The sequence below is a fragment of the Lipophrys pholis genome (assembly GCF_963383615.2).
Source record: "Lipophrys pholis genome assembly, chromosome: 7".
Lineage (NCBI taxonomy): Eukaryota > Metazoa > Chordata > Actinopteri > Blenniiformes > Blenniidae > Lipophrys > Lipophrys pholis.
In genome coordinates, this window is record NC_137638.1 from 8,883,489 (window position 1) to 8,908,773 (window position 25,285).

Genomic DNA, 25,285 nt, shown 5'->3' on the forward strand with positions numbered 1-25,285 from the left:
AAATGCACAACACAAAGTGTGGCACACTATATTCCTACTTGATATGCGACAGGAAGCCCTTCCTAAATAAGTAGTCAGTAATCAGTAGTCCTCACAGCCGGCCTGTGAGGACAAGCTGTTAGTCATGTTAAGCACGGTCACCTCGGTGTTGCGCGGCCTCTCTACAATGTTCAATGTCATTATGAGACTGAATACATTCAGAGAGAATTGTCTTTGTCTTGGAGTCAACAGGCTCCAGTTTCAGTTCTTTTTTTTTTTTTTTTTGCCCCTATTCTTTGTTTGGAGTGTGTTAGCCTCATTCGCACTGGATGCAGATGAAGCCGTGTGATTTGAGTCCAATCAGCATTGTAACCAGAAAACCTGATTTACCGGGAAAATAAAAAGGGAGATGGTCAGTCACAAAGTGAAATGATAGCTGTATGATAATTAAATTAGTTTGAATGAATAAAACGCCCCCCCCCCCCCCATCCCCCCCCCCAGTATTTCGCGCGATGTGGAATACAGATTCTTATTTTCAAAAAGGTAAACACACTCAACATGACTGTGATTGTGTTTGTTATTATGTCGGAGTTGTATATCAGATGTGTGTGCATGCAGTACAGTACCTCTGCCTGTCTTTATTAGTTGATCAGGACCTAAGTACTTGGACAACTCATTGAAAACGATGAGCAATCCTTCATCAACACACAATCGGATCATGATCACATATAATACACACTGTCATTCCATTTACAGCTCCATTCAAGGTTATTTCGAGACAAATGTTGAAGAAAGCAGAGATAGTCCACTTTCTGGTTCCAACACCGGTCTCTTTAGTCAGAATCAAACATTTGTGCCACCATGTGACTGACTTGCAAGGTTGAGACCCCTGTTCCATGACAATACAACGTAATAGGCATTCAATCACAGCCGTGCTCACACACTCCATCCATCCAGCACCAGACGTTACACAGCCATTTGCATTTCACATAAAAGTCTAACTGCACCACAATTGTGATCCATCTGCTTGTTAAATGTTTTGTCCTTGATGAATTCTAAAAGTGGCGGTCATTACCTCAACAATTAATTGTAGGAACAACGTGAAACAGAGGCAAATCAGTGATATAATCTACCAGATGCTCCGGCTGCCCGTGACCTTTCGAAGTTCAAGTAAACCGGAACTGAGTGTTGAGCCATTGTAAGATGAGACGGTTGGAATAAAGATCTTGCCTAACTGGTTCTTCCTGGCTCATATGGAAGAAAAAGCTTAAGTGATTTTAATGGACTTAACATGAATTTTATTTCAGACTTACTCATAATTCCAAATTTCTCATTCATCCATTTTACTTAACATCATCGAAAGCCTCCATTCAGACTGCGCTGCGGCTTTAAAAATCATCTGTTGCCCCCTCCGCGGAGCCCGTTCGTTTAATTTGTGGACACGTCAGTGATTCAAGGTTTTTCCAGACAGTAAACACTTTGACCCACGGTGAGTGGAGTTGAATCTATAAACGAACGGATGACAAAAACATTGCACTCGAGCGGCTGTGAATTATGGGTTAGCCATTTATCTAATCAATGGGTGTGCCGTTGAGTGAGCAGGTGGGGGTTAATCATTCCTCGTTCAAGGACGCTTCAGCCTGACACCAGATGGATCCACGCTAATCTTGGCCGGGCAAGCTGGTTGCTGTTGTTGGCTCGAGTGAACATACAAACCATCGTTCTTTGAACACACTGGAAATATTCCTGCTCTGAGTAGCTGCTGATGAGAAATAATGCCTGAGAATAATCTAAATATAAGTTGATAATCAGTGTAGGAATGGGAATTCCACTAGAAAAATTAAGATCTGGAAATTAATCTAAACATGAGCTGAACGTGGTTCCTGCTTCGGTTTTGAATTATGAAATCAAAGCCGGACAAAAGCGAGAGAGAGAGAGAGAGAGAGAGAGAGAGAGAGAGAGAGAGAGAGAGCGAGAGAGAGAGAGAGAACTTCTATTGAAGTCATCCACATGCAGACTGATCTGACCGTTTCACATTTTGATCATGGAACCAAGAAAATTAACAATTGCTAATTACAGTTCTTTTGTAATTGACTGAATTGTTGCCGAAAGCAACATAAAAAACTAAAGTGATAAACTTGTGTTTACTTTTATATCTTTCAGTTCGGCCTGTCTTAATGTGCTTCTGGCTGTTTTATTGTGGTGTTCAGGTGAATGTTACTTTAGATAGTTTGATGATCTACAATCTGGGTGTTGGTGCATCTTGAAAAAAACTGATTTATAAACAATTGGCATCACCAGTAGAATAGATACAGTATAAAGTGAATGTCACCTACAGTCGGGTATCTTTCATGTTTCTGTCAGGAAGACTGAGCCACTCCAATATTGAGCTGCTGGTTATAGTTTCACACACAGACCATCATCGATATGTCAACGTAATGTATTTGCGGTTGGCACGATGTCATGATTTAGACAATTTTTTTAATATTATATATATATATTTTATATAAGACATTTTATCTTTTAATATCAGTGGGAATGTTTTTTCTCAAGCCTTACATTTATATTTAATATTCAGTTTGATATTCAAAGCCGTCAGTGAAATCTCCCGCTGATGAGCAGGTTTTGATTAATCCCTCCTTTTGTTCTCCGAAGACATTTTGGGTGATGTGACCGTGAATATGAATGCAGAGGCTCGTTTGGGCCCTTCTGTTAAACTGCAGAGTCTCACTTCCAAGCTGGAATGAAGCAGTCACAGTCCTGCCAGCATCCGATTCAGGCTCCACTCTGATATCTGTTTGAGGTGCGTTCTGACAAAGACGTTAACGTCTTTGAGATTACGGAAGGATAAGAAAAGTCCATCTAATTGATCGACGGTGTGTGTGCTCACACGCGAGAAAATGCTAATTAATCTTATTCTGGAAACAAGATCCCTTTCTCCACACATGTTCTGGTCGTGAGTTATTTTTTCCTTTTTTTTTTTTCTTTATTGGCGCTGCAGAAGGCGCCGAGCTTCTGAGAAGTCTCCACAGGCGCTCAGGGGAAAACATGCTCGAACTGTGGTAGTTAGCCGGATGATGGAGTTCCCTCGGAGCTGACAAACAGTCGAGGGAAAACACAGCTGAGAGGGATGGTAAGACTCATGACGAGTGAAGCTTGATGCATTAAAAAAAACAAAAAAAACAAAGCAAAGAATATTCACCCATGAAGATTTAGAGATCACGATTTATGATCAGATAACGGCGCAGCTTCCATTTCATTGTGCCACATTTATCTTAACCTATGTGCTGCAATATTCACACAAACCCATAGAGAGGAATGATTTGTTTGGACCACATGTGTTTGGATCACAACTTCAAAGATGACAAATACGGTATCTTTATTCACCAGCTATTGCCCTCTTTAAAGCCTCCAGTTAATGCACACTTAACTACCCCATGCATATTCTTAATGCTCTGCTTAGTATTTTCTACCCACGGGCCGCCGGTAGACTCCTGGGGAGACAGCAGCTTCAATTCAATTTAATCCTGAAGTTCTGCGACTCCTGATCCAATCAGGTTCTTGGCTCCGGTCCATCACCACTATGTGAATGATAATGCTGCTGAAGAGACAGAGACATAATGCCACAGAGAAAAAAAAGCAGGCGGGACCGCGGAGGAAATTTATTGCAGGAACATGCATTAAAAAACAATGAGAGGGAACATATGTCTATAAGTCACCGCAGTGTGATGACCAGATGTCTCCAGACTGCAATGATGTTTCAGTCTGAAGGCTGGAGGGACGGGTTAAGGAGGGGGTGAAAGAGGAAAGGGGGGGGGGGGGGGGTATCTCCAAAGCTTGCTGCAATATGTGCCGCACTGCTCCGTCTCTCTGATGGAGAAAGGAAACGCAACATTAACTGGCAAAAAGAAAAATGGCACACGTGTTTGAAATTGTCATTGTGTGACTCTAGAAATACAAACAGTAAAGAAAAAACTAAAAACTATGCACCACAGCAGTAGGAAATAAAGCAAACAATGTTTCTTGCCAACACCTGCTACTTTGTGAATTTGGTGTGTCATTAGTAAGAGATGATGAAGTTCCCCCCCCAGCAACACAACCACAGTTTCACCCCCCAGAAAAAAAACAGTTTCATCAAAGTCTGTAGTCCCAAATGACTGAAATGTTTTTCCCTTGACGGTGCCTGCCTTCACTCTGCTTCCTGTAGAGCCATAAAAACATTTTCCCCACACAAAAAAATGACCACCCCGCTGGATTCCTCCACCAGCAAAGGTTGTAGTTAATTTTACTGCAAGGTCAGACTTAATACACTTTGAATGAGGTTTGAATCCATCTTGCATGTGTGCCAGGTTGAAGACATTCTGCCAAGATGTCCAACATCAGTGAGAATTAAATGGACAGACTCTCAATTCAAAAACATAATGCCTCTAGCTTGTGGGCCTTTGCCCAAATATGAGCGAGAGAGAAAATAAACCATGCACAGACCGGAGTACCTGGAGTACCCACAGAAAACACATGCGTGTATAGGGAGAAGTGTGGAGCCCAGTGGTCTTGACAATAGTGAACAACACTATTGAAGTCTTTGTTTTGTGTGCACTACCAAAACATATACCCGGGCATCAGGGTGTTTCAGGTTGTGTTCACATTAAATTCTAGTTGGAGAAGAAGAAGCAGAAGGAGGCTGATTTCAATAGCCTGCAGTGTACAATATAAAGCCTGGGGTGCCTCTGTATGTTGACATTTAAAAGTCTAGTATCACCATTTTAATATCGGATAAGTTGTGTGCTTCCCTTTAAGATCACACTTCCATCTGACTGCAATGCTATTATTAGGATCGACGGAAAAACTTCAAAAAAGTACTCAATTTACATTGATGTAAGCTTTTGGTCAAGTTTCTCTGTGACTACTAAACTATGTTGCAACCTGCCGGATCCTGTGATGACATCAGTGTTGTCACATGCATTGCAAAAGTGCAGGAGGAGCATTGCAAGGAGTCATATTCTGCAAAATTCACTTTCTAATGGTTTTCCAACAGTAATAATCTTCCCCATACCAGGAATGACGCCCCAGGAGTGAAGAAAGTCTGTCATCTCTCTCCCCGGCTTGTTTCAGTTTATAAAAAGTGTGTTGCTCCAACGAGCCAATCAGAAATCAAACCATATACAGCATCATCGGGGGTTTAGCCAATCCCAATCAAGGTAGGCCCTCCCTTTGACCCTCCCACAAATAGCCAGCTCTGCTCTGGCACATGACACCACGAGAGGAAGTACTTCGTCCTCTTCCCAAGATGGTCATGTGTGGGCGGAGACAGTCCAGCTCACACAGACACAGCAGATTCGGAATGCAGCTCCTATCAGTCAATATTCAAATGGATGAAAATCAAGGAATAGCCGGATTTTGGGGGAGTAAAAGTTGAATATAACATTTTTGGACAAACAAGACTCATGTGAAAGTGTTGAAAAGCTGGATAATACGACCGCTTTAATACGGAAAAATGACTCACAATGTCAGACACCATTTTGATAGCATTGTTGTGTGTTTTGAAATACTCCATTTTTTTGTGTTCAACTAAACTTTGCCCGATAATAATATTTATCGTTGCAGCAGAAATGAAAAATGTGCAGCCATACAAAATGCACACGTGTCTGTGGTACAGCGAAAACATAAAGCACTGTCTCCTGCAGTAACACTGCATGACACCTCTGCAGCACAAAGCCTGACAGCCTCTGAGTTTCCACTTGTGGGGTATTATCCATCCCTGCAGAGAGATGTGACTGGAGATTACGTCCACAGGCAGGCGGCGGGTCGTATCCCTAAATGCTGATCACCGAGCTCCTTACATTTCTTTTCTCATTAAAGAGTGGCCTTGCATTTGACTACAAGTGGCCTTTCGCTTGTTGTGACCTTAATCTTTTAATTAAGAGCTTTGTAAAGGTGAAGTGATCAGGCAGGTGGGGAGAGTGGTGCCACCTACGTTTCATCAAGCTGCTCGACTGCTCTCCATTTGCATGAATTTCAAGTAATAGTACATCCCTCTGAAGTGTAGGAGCAACACATTGCTGTCTGTGCTTTAAGTTTGTTCTTTTTTTAATTTATTTAGACAAATTGGACTTTCCTGGGATTGTGTGGATATAAACAGACGGGTTTGGATTGACAGGTTCTCTCTTGTCAGTTTACACATTTGTGCCAAAGCTTATTTAAAGCTGAGAAAGTTCACGTACTCGGAATGCTGGTTGGAAACTTGTAATTTTTCTGGCTGGATACTTTCTTTGGTTTTTTTCCCAATGTTTTGTTTTTGTTTTTAGCCGGAAATTGCATTAAAAATGCTGGAGATGAAAATTAGTTGAAAGGCATCACAAAGTCAGCCAAATTTGGTGCAAAACGTGGCACAGCAGCACCTCGACACACAACAACCCAAAGCAATGCCCTTTAGCAACTCTGCAGAGTATTTTGGTTCACTGCCAACGAGAATCCTACCTTGCTGTTGAAACACATTGTAAATGCAATTCATCAAGTTTGTTTTCTGAGTCTGTGCGTATTTTTTTGTGGAGCTGTTTTTTTTTTTCATGTTACAGTATTTCTTTTAAACAACAGTCTTATTTATCGACTTACATTTGTGGGTGTAATGTCAAACCTAAATCGCCCATCTGTCAACAAAAATAATGGGGTAACAGGAGGTTCTGGACCCCCATATCTTTGGAAAACAGATCATTCTCTGTCTCAATAAGAAGTAATAGTCTCACAACCAATATTGTAACGATGGCCAATAATGTCATACCCACTAACAACAAAAGACATGTGGCTCTTTTAAGTGTAATAAATCAATTAAAACAAGAAAAAAACAACAACATCAAACTACTACAAGTTGTACTTTTTGCCAATAGATCTCACAATACCGTCTTATCATGTGACAATTCAACCCAAAGACATTAGAGTGATATGAGAGTGATACGGAAACTGCGTCATTCTCCTACACCTTCAAATCCCGAAGCACGAGGCAGCCTTTAAGAGGCTTGCTGACATAAGATAAGATCCCAGCACAAATAAACAATGACAACATACCAAGTTTGCGTTGAAGGTAACTGTGCAGTTTGGGAGATGACTAATCCACATGGACAGAAGCACCTCATTGGAAGTAACAGTGACAGGTGCTGCAGTGATGATGAGGCCTGGAGACCTGGGATTCTCCTCAATATTCGACCTCCGTGTAGAAGAGTCATAAATGATGCAAAACCCTAGTTTGGCATGTGCATGTGGAGGATAACACAAATGAGATCATTTGGGTCTACGGATTGGGCCGCTCTCGTACCATGAAGAAGTATTGTTTGTGGCTTTTTGCTCGGCTCTATCTTTCATTTTCATCAGCCACTAACGCTGCAATGCCATTCATAATGCAGCCTTGCTAATGAGATCATTGTTTAGGATTTTCAAGGAAGGAGGCAGAAGGTTCACTCACAGTTGATAATGACCTGCTGATCTTTCCAGTTGAAAGGAACCAAGAAAGAGATCCCACCAAATGCAAGCTTGACGTGGCCCATCGGAACAGGTCGCTTCACTCTACCTCCGGACGACACATAACAAAGAGCCAATCCAAAAATATATGCACTAATGCTAAAGGTGAAATGCTACAGAGAGGAGTTTCTTCTTAATCTTTATTGCCTCTCAAATAGCAGAGAATGAGTCAGACTCATGAACACCCTGCTCAGGAGGAGGGGGAGCATGTCACACTCCACACAAGCTACTGGACAATGTATAGAGTTAAAAAAAATTCACTAAACAATAACAGTTAGTTACTTTATTAACAGCACACATTGTTGAGAAACTGTTATTTACAGGACAGACACCGCACGTCAGCCAGAACATTAAGCCTGTTGTGAATAATTCTGATTTCCATATTAAAGGATTGAAAAGACCACAAACACTAATTCATCAAGTGTCTGTCTTTGTTATGCATCCTATGCAAGAAAAACAACAAAAAGCTAGTTATGATCCGTGTGAGGCCCCGTTTACACAAACATGTTTCAAGGAAAAAACGCTTCATTTTTACATTTTTGTTTCAGACAAGGTTTATGTTCACACAACGTTTTGAAAATGATTCCATTCACACAGAAATGGCATAAACGTTGCAAATGATGTAGTTAGTATATTGGACCACTAGTGGGTGCTGTTTTTTGTTTTTGGAATGAAACCACAGACATGTGCACAGAAAACCGCACACTATAAACTTTAACAGTGGCGAGAACACAGGACATTAGTATTGATCTACAACAAAGCTGGGTTGCATTTACAGGCAACTCTCAGCTCTAAAATTATCAAGTCGCAGGAGAATATGGACTGGGAGTCATGACAATCTGGAGGCCGCCATTGTTGTTATCGTCCATCTGCTTCTCTATGAAACTTTAAAAAATTTTTTTTATTGTTTTTATCCTGAAATGATCAGCTATGTTTAAGCATGACATGCCTGCTTGCCCTGTGCCAATTAACTGAAACATGTACGTTGAAGCCATTACCTACAAACAGTTCGCTCTTTTGCAACCATGCAGAGACATTTTAGTACTATTGATTTTTGCGTCATTGCAACATTTATTAAATCTTGGTGACAAAGCAGAATTGGACATTCATGCTCCAATTATTAACCTTACATTAAAGGCTGTGCCACATCACATCCTAACAGGCAGATCAGCCGACAATACCAAAGAAGGTCCACCTGTCAAAAGCAAACACACACTAAATAAATCAAGAAACAATGAAAGAGAAACTAAAAGTTGAAACCTCTTGGCAGCTGCAGCTGGTGCAGCATCAGCGGTAAGTGCTCCATCTGCTCCATCAAATAGGTCCCTGGATCCTCGCTCAAATGAGCCGACTGGCCTTGACCTTAGGGTCGACTTGAATGACACCTCTTCTTGGCAGGAAATATAACATTGTTTGATTCCCTGGAAGTCTGCTGATTACTCTTCATTTCCTGAGCTGACGGGTTTGCGGGCTGTCAGTGATTTCTGGGCTGAAGGCGGTTGGAGTTGTGCTGCTTTGTTTCAACGGATAAGAAGAATCTGCCGCATCATTTTTTCATTTTTGTCTCAAAAATTACACATGCAGACAGAGTTTTATTATTGGTCGCTATCAATAAGAAAAACATTTGAAATGTAGCAGTTTTCATGCCAGGCCACTAGCTGGTGTTGTATTTTGGTAATGAAGCCACATGTGAATGTGCACAAAGAACAGATGTCAACGTTAAAGCGTAGTATTTTTAGTCTTATTTTTGGACCTGTGGGAGAATAAACCTACACACACACACACACACACACACACACACACACACACACACACACACACACACACACACATGGGGCTCTTATATCTGTACAAGATGTGAAAAAAAAGAGTGATCTGTTCAAACAATCACCTACTTGTCTCTTTCTGCTGATGCAGCGTTTACGGCAGCACAGACATTGGGGCTTCCCACTTTCAATTTTCCTTGACAGATGCTCTGCTTACTGTTCTTGAGTTTTTTTAGTTGAAGACCTCAAAATTGCAGTTGTGCATTTCTCTTTATGATTCCGCACACTGTTGGCGAGCTTCTCCCTTTGAAACAGTTTGCATTGTAATTTCCTCCATTTGTATTTTTGATTCGAGCAATTAATCTTCGAAAAAGACAAGAGGGATCCACCTATGTGGGTACCAGAGGTCGTCCATGGTTACACAGCAGGAAAGTCTGGGGATCAGAACGATATGCACGATCAGAGTTCATTGTAAATATAATAAAGACAAGTTAAAATGGTCTTTAATGCAAACGCATGTAAGACTTGCATATAAAGACGGCAAAATATTTACCGCTGTTAAAATGTACGGACAATTGGAATTGTTTTCACTAAATGTTAAACAGTTACAGACAAAAGAAGAAAAATAAGTAAATACAAAGAGTAAGATTTAACATAATATACACGATATTTCAAGGATTCGAACGGTATTGATTTAGAAAACATTTGTTTATGTAAGAAGAATTTGCCGTGCATAATTATGATGTTCATTAAGAATTCAATGTTAGAATTGTCTGTGTAATAAAATATCCCTTGTCTGATTGGACCGCGGCACTTTATAAAGATGACACAATCGAACATCATGCACAGCCACACATTTCATATCATTATTGGATGCCTATCTAGTTCTTATGATGTGGAAATAAGCTGTGTTGTCTCTGTGAAAGCCTGCTGTGCTTTTGTTTATTTGTTTGTGTCAGTTGTGAAGGTGCCGTGCATATGATGTGTTCTTTATGACACCGTTTGTCAAGAAATTGTGTTTGGAACAGTTTTTTTTTTTTTTTTAAATTGAATTGGGTGGATTTTTATCAGATCTAGCAGCCCCTGTAGTCAAAAGGAGCGATTAACATCGGTATACAATTGGGAGGTAGACAATTCTAGTTTCTTCTCTCTGCTTTAGAAATTCTACTTTTTGTGAATAGTTTGTTCCTCCACAAGATCAACTGTTTGACCCTCTAAGTAAAACACAAAAACAAAACAGACCCTCTGAATCTGAATAGAGAAAATGAGTGAGTGTTGTATGGGCAAACTGGTGTACGGGTGATGGAAAATTCCAAGTTTGTCGGAACAGTGTGTCTCTAATGAAATTAAAGGGAATCTTTTCTAGAGTTGTGTATTCATTGGTGGCCACAGTTCCTTTGGGTCAATGCAATTGATCTTCCACAACTCCCCTAAATGACTTTGGTCTTCTGCACTTTTGTTTACTATTGATTACTGTGGATGATATAATGACTTGGGGGGGAAAAAAGAAAAAAAAAGCATTTAAACGATTCTAATTCCCTCCCTCCTCTTACAAAAATGTGAAAATGAAAGTTGAAAAAAAAAAAAAGAATCATTATGGGTCCACATTCCAGGTTGCATCTACAGAGGCTAAACAGGCTCATCAGTAAAGGATAAGACATGCCTCCATTTCTCTGCTGCTGCTGGGAGAACCCGTCCTTTTAATCACTCGCTCTCTGTGTGAAAATATTATGGCCAGACGTGACTGCTAATGTCCCCGCTGGAAACAATGTGGTCCGATGGTGCAGCGCGCGCTGATAGAAAATAATAAAATAAACAATAACATCGTTGCAATTTCACGACGCCAACAAACCGGCAATCTGTATGCAGCCTGGGCAGTCCAAATTAAAAATGACTGGCAAACACCACACAGGGTCCCTTGATAATTCACTTAGTTAGATAGCGGGAATGTGTTTCACACCTTAGCGGAGAATGATAATGATCGTTCGTGCTTAAATCCTGAGAGCGAGAGGACGACGGGAAGAACGAGTCGAGACAAGACTGTGCAACTTCTAATTTTCACATTAAGCCTGCTAAACACACACACACACACACACACACACACACACACACACACACACACACACACACACACACACACACACACACACACACACACACACACACACACACACACACACACACACATACACAGTGCACCTGAGTGGAAAATGCTTAGCAGTTTCGGATTCAGTGTCTTTCTGCATCCCGAAGATATTCCTCCCTGGTGAGCATTTCTTAAGTGATCTGAGTTTTCTGTTATGATTGTGGAGATTCCCCAGAACAAACTTTAATCTGTGCTTTTATTCTCTCCCCTAAATAAATAGATTTGATTTCCAAGGGTACTGCACCACATCGGCTTAGCCTGAGTGCTTCCCTTCGGTTTGCTGCAGAGGGGGAAAAAAACGTGCTGAATTGCCCGCTTTTGTTTGTGCAGCTGTGATGAGATTAACATGACTTCCTCGAAGGGTGCACTAAGTTCTTTTTCTGGGAGTCTTCGAGAAATGCTTCCATCAACTTACATGTGGTTTCAAGTCTTGGGGGTTTCTGGGTTTCATTGCCTTCTACAATTAAAGTTGGGGGTTCAAACCCTTAAAAGATTGAACACCTGAGAAGTGACTGTAGTTATCCATCCATCCATCTATCCATCTTCCATCCCACTGTAACAAAATCAAATATGGTCCGTACTCCACCCATTTTCGCTTTGACGTATCACTGCCAAGCTTGGTCCGCCCTAGCCCTGGTTAGGTCTCCAGTCCATTACAGGGCAAACACACAGAGACAGACAACCACACACACTCTCATTCACAACTAGGGGCACTATAGGATCACAAAGTAACCTCACATGCATGTTATTGGATCATGCAGGAACTAGTGTACCCAGAGGAAACCCATGCATGCACAGGGAGAACATGCAAACCTCACACAGAAAGGCCCAGTTGGGTTTTTGAACCTATTGACCTTCTCGCTGTGAGGTGAGAACACTCAACACAACGCCACCATGTGCCTCTTGTGATTAGTTCATGTATCCAACAACACACAATTGTTGACTTTCGACAGACTTGAGAAAAAATGTTTTTAAGTTATGATAAGTCAACTGATGTGAGGACGCATAAATATGTGGATCATTTCAGACAATCGCATTGTGATTCTTGTGAGTTTCATCTGCTCATTTCATTTAAGTTGACTTGTCCTATGGCAGTGAGAATATGGTCTAAGTTATATATGGATAAATATCTTTATAATTCTCATTTAGTTGGAGAATTATTATAACCAGTATTTATTGTTAAAGATCTTACGAATGTTGCCAATTTTAAATTCAGTCAAGTATTGTTAGTCCCTTACAAATACAACAATGATTCACTGAGGTTGTGACATTAAATTTGTTACTAAGTTGGATGGATGGATGGATGGATGGATGGATGGATGGATGGATGGATGGATGGATGGATGGATGGATGGATGGATGGATAGATAGATAGATAGATAGATAGATAGATAGATAGATAGATAGATAGATAGATAGATAGATAGATAGATAGATAGATAGATAGATAGATAGATAGATAGATAGATAGATAGATAGATAGATAGATAGATAGTTTGCACTCACTTTAAGGGAAATGTGAAACTTGGCATGTTTTTCTGATTTAACATCAAGACATTTTTCTTTGAAGAAATGTCTTAATCTTCTGACCTCCAGGCAGATCAACCCAGAAGGGAGCAGAGACCCTGGTGATTTGCAGAACTTCAGTAAAAGCCCCTCATGGACTGATGCAACAGCGCTATCTCTGCACTTTAGTTGAGCAATAAACGTGAGTCAGTGAGCCCATGGGAATCTTGGATAAATCTGGATTCTACATTGGATTAAAAAAAAAAAAAAAAAAAAAAAAAAAGCCTTCTGACTTCAGGCTCTTGCTGCCATGTAGACACTGATATCCATTTTTCTTCTTTCTTTCTTTTTTTCTTTTCTTCAGTGGGATACGTGTTCATGTGCAACTTAATCTTCTGACCTCCATCCATCACCGGGTCACCATCATGGTCCGTCGCTCGGTGACAGATTTTCCTAGTGAGAACCATGTGTTTGTTGGTGTGCGCCCGCGTCTCTCCAAGGTTTTTTTCACGCAGTGCACAAACAAGATGAATGTCATGCCAAGTCATTTCCTTTTTGATAATGAGTTTTCACCTTGAGGCATTTGGGTGGACTGATTAATGTTGAGACAAAACAAATGAAATGCTTTCCTCTTTTCTCTTCTGCTAGGTATGAGGAAAAAAAACTGTTACTCACCCCGGCAAGGGCTTGTGTACCCATTGTTTACAGGGATTTTCCTTCTACATCTTTAACAACTCCAGGGAAAGATTGCATTCCCTGTGGCCAACAACATATAAATCAATCTTTTACTTTGGTAAAATCAAATATCCACCTTTTCTGTTTTAATTTGTCCATGATGTGGATCTCCCACATTATCTTTCTACTTGTTGGAAATATACAACTTCACGTTGCCAGAATAGAGCAACCACATCAAATGAAATGAACATAAGAGTGAAGAGATGGTCTTGTTGAGAGGGATGTGACGGATGGAGCCAAAAACACTCTACTAAGCCAAAGAGGGTCTTGAAGTGCAATAAAGAAATACATGGATTCAGCCATCCATCGCTCTATATGGAATCCATCTAAAATGTCAGGATGTTAATCAATACAGTGAAACTGATCCTGGGGTTGTCTCGAGCTCCGTGAATTGAGGATTTGACAAATCGAAAATGATTTCATAGACAGATAACGGACACAGTTGTTCTCTGGTTTTATTAATGGGAAATACCATTCCACAGACATAGAGGAACATCGGATGAAGTCAATGAATGGAGAGCACAAGTTCAACTAACATCTTTGCAAGATTCAAAGACAAGTATCAAAGTACAGTACAATGGAAATATAACATTCAGTAGACTATCAACGTGTTTGTACAGTTTTCTCATCCATAAAAAGAAAATAAATATAAACTTGTAAAAAAAAATTATGATCTGGCCATGAAAATTAAACCGATGTTGTTTTGGATTTTCTTTGTATCCAACAGTTTCTCAAAGAAAAATTCAACAAGTCAAATTATTACCCAAACTTTATTCCCCATGAAAATGTCCCCTCATCGATGATGGAGAAAACAAATGGGACAGTATCAGTTGCCATTCTTGTTATACCCTACTCCATCACATTCTTATCACAAAAATAGATACATCTATGGCTAAGGTGATTCTATACATTTAACCCACTTCTGGACGTGGACAAACAATCATGGCGGTGAGTTGTCGTTGTGCACTGCAGCACATCTTAAAGTGCAAAATGGAAACAAAAAGTAGTTAATAGATAGTTTATTTTTTCTGTGTGTGTGCGTGTGCGTGTGCGTGTGCGTGTGCGTGTGCGTGTGCGTGTGTGTGTGTGTGTGTGTGTGTGTGTGTGTGTGTGTGTGTGTGTGTGTGTGTGTCACAGAGTTGGAAAAATTGGAAAAAATGTTGAGGTGGATCAGATAATCCACATTCTGAGATTTTTCTACCTCCTTGAGGTTCTGGTTGCTCTGAGATCCAAGTTTAGATCCAATGTTTTGATTCATTTCTCTATATTTTCCTTATTTACATATTTACCTTCTCAAACATTGTATGTTTTGAAAAGGTGGAAAGTGAGCAGGCCTTTTCTTCTCTGTTCGGAACATCAAGGTTTAAATAATCTGTAAATCTATAAGAAATATTATTATTTGTGGTTGTTCATCAATAACTGAGCTTGTCTCTTCCTCTAATGTGGGCCTGTCCTGTGTTCACAGAGTACTCCGTAGCTTTGGTAATGTTGTTTTATATATATATATATATATATATATATATATATATATATATATATATATATATATATATATATATATATATATATATATATATATATATATATATATATATATTCACTGGATACATGACACGCACTGATAGACACAGATGCATGCACAACAATCTAACTTACGCCCGTTCAAATTCAGGCGATGTTTCACAGATATTATTATTTTATTGCAATGGCGTACACCATTTGGCCGGCTCGAACTCCTGCATTCAACACGCAAGTCGTCATTCCTCTCCTTGAAGCTCACTAAATACGAAGGTTATTCCCCATTCAGACAAAATCTATTGCTAAAAACATTAATTTTTTAGAAGTGTTATGATCTGTTCTCTGACGTCAGCAAAACACCTTTCAGTATTTTGTCTGTTTCAATGCACTGTGAGATGACTATTTTACATGCAGTTATTGCTCTGCAGCAATGCATTTGAACAGAAAGCAACTTAAAAGGAACAAAAACTACTTTCCTGCACATTTGAAACCCCCCCTCTACCAAGCTGATCCCATTGTGATGCATATTCTTAAAATGTTTGTGTGACACGTCATGAAATCACTTGCTGCCCTGTGGCAGTGAGAGATGATCAACAACCTCACAAGGCAAATCGTCCATAGATTTCTAATCTGTAGTTGGGCTTTTTTTTTTTTTTTTTTTGGAGCATGTACTAAAGCAGCCCTTCTTTTTCATGCACTTGTATGATTTACTGTTGTTGTGTTTGCTCGTATCCTGCACCCCACGCAGTTGCTCACAGTTGTGGTTAAGTAATTGGAAGAAAAAAAAAAAAGACAGCTGTTACACAGTCATAATGATCAATACATTGATAAGAACTTCTACGAATGTGTCAAGACGACTGTTTAGAATCCATGCATTTCATGCATAGATGATCGTCATCCTCTGAGGCCTGCAAAGCAGAGAGCGAGAAAGAGAGAGAGAGAGAGAGAGAGAGAGAGAAAGAGAGAGATTGAGTGTTTACTGCAGTGTCCAGCTGTTTTATAGCCAGTAACCTGTCCATTCTGATCTCGGCACCCATCCTCCAGAGAACTGTTAACCTGCCTCACCCACTACCAGCCTCATCCACCCTCCCCATTATCTCCATTCCATACCAAGCCATTGTTATTCCCGAGTGCTTTTTGAACAATGCCTCACCGCATACAGTGTATCCCCGACATTGTGCACTCCAGACCTCACCCGCAATAACACTTTCCAGCCTCAGTAATCCATTCCCCTCAGTGTCCCCCCCGATAATATTTCACAGCTTTCTTTTATACTAGTTTACAATAGAACCGCATGGCACACCGGACAAATACACAACTGGACCGTCACAACACTTCTCTCTATAGCTGCCACCATACTCAATGCAACACTGCTCGAATGCACATAGCTAATGAATACTAAATGTTGTGTAACGAAGTGATATGTTTGGTCAGCTGTCCACTCTGAGCGTGCTGCTGTCTCTTTAATTGTGAGGTCTTGCGATCCTGGAAATTTGCAAGTTGATGAAGTCTCTCTTTGTCTCGCCAAGAAGCGTCCGCACTGGCGCCATCTGTTCCGTCGGTCTGATGTTTGTAATTGTCTTGCTGGGGGTTTTTCTTTGCGCGTGTTATTGAGGGTGGTCTGCACGGTTGTTTTAGCTCGAAGGTTGCCTTTTGGTGGTGGTCAAGGCAAAAAGAAAACCAAAAAAACAACAACCCCAGAACGTCACTGCTCCTACTTCATCCCGCTCCGCAGCACCTGATTGGCCGCAATAAGCATGACACTGATGATGAAAGCAATGGCGAAGGCGCATATCAGGCTCTTGCGCACACAAGTCTGTTTGACTTGCTGCGTCGGGCTGGAGCCTGTGGAGAGAAAGAGAAAAGGAGTGAAAATACACATTACTCAGAGAACTACTGATTCAAGAGTTATTTAATGCTTGAAAGACATTGGATATTCATTTCCAAATGATAGAGCCCATCATAAAAAAAAAAAAAAGCCCACACAATTACACGAACACAATTGAAACGGATGAAGGCAGCCAAGAAAAAATTGTTTTCACACCTGTATGTTGCATAACCGCTTCGAGATTGAAATGTTGATTGGAGTTTTGGTGGAGCAAACGGATTGGCATCCGACCGGCATATTAAAGCACGCTCATCAAAACACTGGCAATCAAAGGGAAGGTGTCATACACCACAGAGTCATCTTGACTTACAGCCAGAGTAGCTGAAGTAAACAAACTGCTTCAGACTGAATTTTCCACTTGTGTTGTTTTACTCTTGTCCAAACAGTAGATCGTTAGAAATGCTTGATGACTGATCTCGCTTTTTAAAGCACATTGCCTTTCTCCAAGAAGTTGTAGCTGTTAAAGGAGGGAGGAAAAAAACCCCGGCTCACTTGCTCAAGAGTTTTTGAAACCCAACAGTAGAGATTCCCTGATTGTGAAACATAAGGAACGTTTGAATTCTCAATAAGCTAAGGAAAGGAGGCTCAATGCTTCCTTTATAACCTCCTTTAGCCGAGGAAACACTGATGCATCCTTAACCAAACGAGACGAGATCATGCTGCCCCACAATTCCTTGCGGCGACAACATTTAAAGGGACCCCGCTCATCCCAGCGTTCAAGGAAACTCACAATGACTCAACGCAGATCATGTTAAATTACCAATGCAATAATCTGCCTTGAGCAATTTGAAATAATCTAAAATCCATATCCCAACTATGAATGTTATGCGGATGTTGTAAAACCAACAGGGTAAAGTAAACTCTTTGTGCAGCCTATTCTCAGTTTGCATTGGTTATTTATTCACGTGGCAGCAGTTTCACTTTTGTTCCTGGTAGCCTCTTTTCCTTTGATTTCAATTCAAATCTCGTGATATTTGAGATTATATCAGCGGTTCGAGGCACTGGGGAAAGTGGTAGAAATGCGGTCACTAACCTGCACCGTTGTCGGATTATTATTACGTCACTTAGTGGAAGTGCGGTCCGACTGTCACAACAACGGGATCGCCTTTCCCTAACTCCCTTAGGAAACATCATCCTCCATGGGGTTGAGGAAAAGTGAATAGGAAAGGAGAACGGAGGGACTATTTGGAAACACCCCAACGCTTAAAGCAGCTCTCTAAATTAGCCACTCACCTTTAAGATACCCATTTGTTACTTCCTGCAGGGATCTCGTAAAGGAGAGGTGTAATTTACTTTTTTTACCTCTCTTTCAGGCAGGGATTCCCTGCAATGTCTGACAATGACTTTGAAATGAGCCCCGGAGCCCCGAGTTCTTCACACAAAGCCTGTGTAGGCAGGAGGGGCTTCAGCACTGCCGTACTCATTTTTTCACAATGAGGTGAAGCGGAGAGGTGATGATGGTTTCTCATTTCACTAAATCGCAGCCTCAACATGCGCAGTGTTTCACAGACTGCTGATGACGGGCTGGAGCTTACTGCAATGGGCGGAAACTGCTGATGAGAGAAATTAGTAACTTTGCAGTTCAGCTCATAGTGTGCCAAGTGGAGGTGTGTGAGACTTGAATATGTCGTGATTGAGAGGAATTTTGAGAAAATGTTTTGAAAGATATGAAAAAAATAACACAAATGAAATTTCAAAAAAGTTTACGGTTGTGTGAAATCTTTAAGCAAATGTCCAAACAACTGAACATTTAATTTGAATGTAAACTCATGTAGCAGATTTGATCTTTTTAGATTTGACAGGACACATTTAAGTAGATCTTTCGTATACCAAAAGCTCTGGGGGATCGTTATTGAAGAAAAGCTAATATCTCATTGGGTTGTGTCAAAGAAATTCAGTCAAACATGCAAGTTAGTAGAGCTGCAAGTTACATTGAAAATGTTACCGTAAAGAATATATCAACAATTGCAATATACTGGTCATATCGCAAAAGACTGCCCGAGCTGAACGGTCATGGTGCACGCGTAGCATTACCGGAAGGTTGCGTTATATCTGTTTGCAAGGACACGAAGTCAGAGGTTTTTTCGAAAAGTTCCATCTTCGGAACCATTTCCGAAAAGTTGCATTTTCAGGGGCTCTGAGCATCGTGGTTGCGGAAACTGACCACCAAAATGTAACACAAGTTTTCTGTATTCATTGTGTCAATGGGTAATTTGTGTAAATCCTCTAATCAGTGAGATAGAAGAGTAATCCTTCCATGTGTTTGTTTCCTCTTGGAAACAAAAAACAAACCCGCACCATGATAATACAGTGGCTTTCAAAAAATATTTTACAGTACTGAGTCGGCAGATATATTGTGTGATACATGTTTGAGTTTAGGTTGGTGTGGACTGTGAGGGAGATCCTGTTGAGTTTGTTTTTGTTGATGCACCAGTAGCGCCTGCCAGGGGGCAGCAGGTCAAACAGGCGAGAACCAGAGTATGGGCTGTCCGTGGCGATGTACTGAGCCAGTGGCAGGTGTGAATGTCCATCAGGGAGACGAGAGGACAGCCAACAATGCTCTGTGCGGCTGTGATTACCCCCTAAAGCCTCCTCTTATCTGCCTCAGTGCAGTTCCCGAACCACACTGCGATACCGTATGTCAGCAGGCTCTCCATGGACAAGCAGTAGAAAACCAGCAGCAGTTTTGAGTCAGGATTGTTCTTCCAGAGGAAACACAATCCCTGCAGAGACTTGTTGATAACAGCTGTGATGTTGTTTGTCCATGAGGGTCATTAGGGACAGAGACTACAAGGAAACTGAAGGTGTGGACACTCTCCATAGGGGCCAGGCCAGTCCTTTATTTTTCTGGTGTCAGATTATTGACTGAACACCAAGCTGTTGTCTTCAGGACCCTCTATCGGCTGCCTCATCCCTCCCTGAGATTGGTCTGACCATTAAAGTCACTGTGGATCCATATGGGGAATTAATTACACCTCGACCCGGCTTCACAGAGGCTTCCTTCAGGTTTCAGCCATACCTGTGATTGTCTCACAATAACTTTGAGCTGAAGGACCTGGTAATATATGTTCATTAATTGTATTACTGTCATTGTACATGCCGTGCTCATGTTTAGTTTGAGATAACACAAATTAATAGAATGATCCATTTCTTTCTCTTTTATTAATCATTATTTTTTTCTACAGATAGAGGCCCATCCAACTCAGAAAAAACACTTTTTTTTAAACCTTTCAACATTAGAACAGATGGTTCCTAAACCCTTGTTGAAGAAAGAGTGAATTTATCACCATTTAACACTTGTTTACAATACAACATGATGCAATTATGCTTCTGAAATCTTTGTCAACCATTATTTTTGATTTCATAACTGCATTTTAGACACCATCTCAACTTTTCAAAAGTCCACGTTGCGAAGTCAAATTACATTTGTCTGCAGTGACAGGCCACAGATAGTGTTTTACTTTTTCCCCATGATTATCAAACCGATTCTGCTCAGTACTTTTTACCTCATCAAGCGAAGCATCGTACCTGTGATTCCAGCCGGAGTGCCCGGGGGGCCGATGGCCGAGCAGAGAGCGTAACATTTCTTTGCAATTTGCAAGTGACAGTCATTTGTAAAAATGGGTTTTTGGCACCATTTGCAATCTCTTTGTAAGCAATTGAAAGACATTTTTGTGAAACATGCCCGAGGTTTTCTGTGCTGTTGATAACTCCAAAGCCCACCATAAATAATGTATCACTCCGCACGATGGCTTGTTGTAGCTCTATCAACTTTCAAACACACCACGAGAAGCTCCATCAGCTTTGCTGCAGCTTTCTGTGTCTTACAGGCCTGGGATGAGTGACAAACATCTCTTTATACTTACACAATCCCTGATCTATGCGCTGTTTCTGGAAGGGTTAATGATCTTATGAAGGTCACATTGGGATATTCAGTGGGAGTAAATAAGATTCCACTCATTTTTGCTGCAACATCACCACACGAAGCAGAAACTTTCTTACTGTCTATGTCCACTTGACAGTCCTCCGGGTTCTCTATGTGATTCTCCTCAGTCATGATGATGTTCTCAATGTCTTTCATGGAAAGGTGATCACAGAAGGTGTCGTACAGAAGCCTTTTCAGCTCCTCCACCGTCAGCTTCTGCATGTCGCACTGGAACACACACACACACACACACACACACACACACACACACACACACACACACACACACACACACACACACACACACACACACACACACACACACACACACACACACACACACACACACACACACACACTAAACTATATGCTATGAAGTCATTTTGATTAATGTTGGTTGATGATCATTATCTAACGGATGCTGGTTAAAGGCTTTTTATATGTAAGTGCTAAGGTGACTCAGTCCAAGCAAAAAGGATTCAACTGTTACGACTGTTAAACCTGTCTCATTTCACAATTGTATTTTCTGCTCATTATATTCAGCTATACAGTTTGTGTTTTGTGAAATACAGCTTTACAGTCCACCTTTTACTTTTCGTTATAATATGTTACTGTCTTCATCCCGCAGGAAGCACAGATGTGTAAAAGTATATGGTAGCGATAATAGTAGCAATAATGGCATAAATAGGAATTCAGGCCACCTATTAAAAAAAGAAATTAAAAGTTCAAGAGTTTCTCGAGTGTATATTTTTTTTATCAGATTTTCAAATTTGAAAAAAGGGGTATGAATGAACATGTCAGATTTCTAACTGAGCTCAAAATGTAACATCCACCGCAGCTGAACGAATCCTATTTTCCATTAAACTGTGTGATGTGAGGCCAAGCGCTTCATTCTGACTCAGTGACTGCAGGGAAATGTTTAACTTTAGTCACTCTCACTTCTCTTTGGCTTATCTGTCAGATTGATGGTAAAAATGCAAATGCTGGATTATCTGTAATTGGGATTGCGACGTATGATGTTAAAGAGAGATAATCTCATGTTTAAACATGAGCTGAATATACTTGATGTGTTACAAGTTGCAGTACACAGGATGAAATATGGTTTCTGTCACTGTTAAACTTCTGATTAATCTGATTAGATTAGGATCAATGCATTAGTTTTGGGAGTGTTTTTTGAGTGTCGTGATCTCCTTTGATGTCATGTTGCCCATTTAGAATGTTTACCTATTTATTTAATTTATACAAACAAAATATGAGAAGTTGTTTATGTAACTCAATATTCTGTTTGAGCCACTGTTACCCCGTTTACACTAAACATCTCAAGTGAAAACACATTATTGTTTCCTTTCAGAAAGGTTCTGTGTTTACAAGGCAACGTTCTAAATCAATGTCTGTTTATACTGAAAACGACAGACGGCATTTTTGTAATTGTCGATTATGGTGCGCATGCACAGCAGCAACGTTTCAGAAAACTTGTGCTTTCCCTCATGTACACGACAAGTACCTTTTGTTGTGTAAACAACAAAATATTGACAAGGAGGACCAAGAATCTTTCTGTTGGAGATGCAACTCAAAATTATAATTCATTGTAACGCCTTGAAATGTGACACAAAATCTCTAAAACTGTGATAAAATTAATAGCATGTGGATTTATTTAATCTCACTCAAAACCAACATTGGCATTAGCTGACCTCAGATAGCATCTAGCTGAAAAATCTTTTCGTAGTCCAAAAATATTCCTGAGACGTTCCAGAATGTAAACCTGCTGAGTCAATAAAGCTGAAAAGGCTACTCAAATTGACTTAAAAAGTTCACGTTTAACCAATTTTAACTGAAGCTACAAAGCAAAACAAAGAGTTTTAATGCTTAACTAAACAACACTTTTATATGGAAAAAGGAGAATAACATACATTTATTCCGATTTCTGAAATTTATTATGAGATTTATAGAAACATTGCCGGCCTGTTATTTTAGCACATGTGGCCGTTTGAAGCGCTGGTGTACGTTTCTCTCCCTCAGCTCCATCCGAGTTCGGCTCATCAGTGTGACCGGAGGCTGAGTGTGATCAATCCAGCAGCACAGGCTCGGCACTACTATTCCGTTATATGATGTTATGTGAAGCTATGCAACGGTCCCCTGGGCCTCACGTCTCTCCCAGCAGGTGTCTTTGGTTGTGATTCTTTTTTTTTTGTTTTGCTCACCAAGCGCAACAAGAATTACCATAAACCACCTCTCTTTCACACTCGATTTGGAGCGTTGCGTTCTGACAGGCGCTCCTGCGCCGTTATCACACCGTTACAACAAAGGCAGTTTTGACACGAGCTCCAGCCCGCTAATTTCCATCCCAAAGTCAAAGTGAACAGCTGATTATCTAATAAGGTGTCTGTAAATAAATTAATATCTATTTTGCATGAAAATCGTTTTAATCCTCAAAGTAATAAGACCGTTGCCACACACAAAGAGGCAGAGATATCAGCTCAAAGACCAACGGAGGAAACCATTCTGAGGGGCATTAGAACCGCTTCTTGATTAAAATCCTCCCATTAAAGACTCGGCGGACATGACAATTAAAACGGGCTTCCTTTTAAAGTGTCAGTCTAACCATTTCACCGCTTTGAAGTTTACTATATTGGCAACCTATGTCCATCTTCTCCCTAATAAGCAGGAAATAATGTCTGAATAATGAGCACCTTCCAAAACACGGAGTCAAAATCGGTGCCGTTGAACTTGTCCGGCATCCCAGCTGCCGTCAGCTTTGGACCCAGTAGAGTCACAAACTCTTCAAAGTCCACCTGGCCATCGCCTGGAGAAAAGACAAAGCAGTTGGCATTTATTGATGCTCCCTTTACTGCCCACAACAGCCCAGTTTAGAGGGCAAATAGAGAACAAATCGTTTGTCATTCAAAGTAATAAATGTGCCAGTCTCACCATCCATGTCCAGTCTCTGGATAATGACTTCCAGCTCCACCTCATTCGGCATGTAGCCCAGGGAGCGCATGGCCATGCCCAGCTCCTGCTTGGAGATGAACCCGTTCCCATCGCGGTCAAACACTTTGAAAGCCTCGCGGATCTCTGCAGAAAAGAAAACACATGCCAGCTGAAGTCTTACAGCAAAGCAGGATATGAAAGTGGGAAATGTTCCACACACCAAAGATGCATTTGTTATGCCGTATCAGTGTTTGACTCATAGTTATATGGAGGCTGGCAGCTCAGGAGAACAAATTCTACCAGAAAAACTGACAAGAAGGAGCCAAAATAAAATAAATACCCATAAACAACAAGCTGAGCTCAGGACACATTGTAAAGGCAGTCCTGTTTGCTATGTATTTTTGAATTTTCAGGAGATAAATCAAAGCTATTTAGGTCTAAATCTCATGGCTGCCAAAAACTGAAAAGCTTTAATGCCAAAAATAACCCAACAAGATGTTCTGCTGGTATACGAGGAGAGAAAAGTAAAGCTCTCTTGATGGATTTCCTCGCTTTCCAGTTATTTCTTAGAAAGAATGAAATATGGATGCCAAAACACGTTAGACCAAGACACCCACTGTCTGAAATCAATGAAAACCACCAACTCCACCGACTCTCAATGAGTGCTTGAATTGTCCGAAAATGATATCAATGTGAGGACTCTCGTGAGTTCACTGCAATATAAGTGACAGATGTTAGACCATCGGCACAACCCAAAATGCGCATAACAGGTCGGGGAGTATAAAAGTGGGGAATAATATCTCATATTTAAAACCTAAAAAGCTGGCTGTGTGACATTCAATGTTGACCTACAATAACCCCACTGGAGCTTTAAAGTCCCTACGTTATGCAAAATACTTCATAATTTTGTGAGTCTGTGACCATCACTGGTCCTCTAATAATTTCATAGACAGAGAAGTTAGTGCCACATCACAGTGAATGCACAGTGAGGGGGCATTAGGGGGTGGGGAACATGGCGGTTCAAGATCTAAATATATGGAGAGAGGGGGTTGGGTTTTACGTGGCGGCCTGATTGACATAACTCGGGCCTACATGGAGAAAGAATTGAACATCCGAAGAGAGGGATTGCTGCTAGAAATAGGAGGACAGGAGGACAGTGGGTTTCAGCAGTGTGAATGCGGATCCTGCTACAACGCTTTCTGCTGGGCTTAAACAGTTCACGTAACTCTTATAAGTGTCACACGCATGTCCCAAAAAATCTCTTTCTCTGTTCTGAGTCAAGCTTTCGCGCGACTCATACTGCACCAGCTGATGTTCACTGACTGCAAATGAAATGCATACGCAGCTTAAGGTGGGTCTCTTCTCCGCCAAATGCAGCGCAG

At 40.8% G+C, this 25,285-nt stretch overlaps 1 protein-coding gene across 1 annotated transcript in view; it reads right to left on the bottom strand.

The window, feature by feature from the left end:
• Window positions 1–15,823: 15,823 nt before the first annotated feature.
• The window catches only part of cabp7a (calcium binding protein 7a), a 36,337-nt gene continuing 26,875 nt past the window's right edge, over window positions 15,824–25,285 (bottom strand). Inside the window, exons 2-5 of the mRNA XM_080466852.1 lie at window positions 23,904–24,047; window positions 23,666–23,778; window positions 21,053–21,203; window positions 15,824–17,007 (exon numbers count right to left, since the gene is read on the bottom strand). Of these exons, the coding sequence (XP_080322978.1) occupies window positions 16,877–17,007; window positions 21,053–21,203; window positions 23,666–23,778; window positions 23,904–24,047 (539 nt within the window). The 3' untranslated portion in view covers window positions 15,824–16,876. The remainder of the gene's footprint in view (window positions 17,008–21,052; window positions 21,204–23,665; window positions 23,779–23,903; window positions 24,048–25,285) is intronic.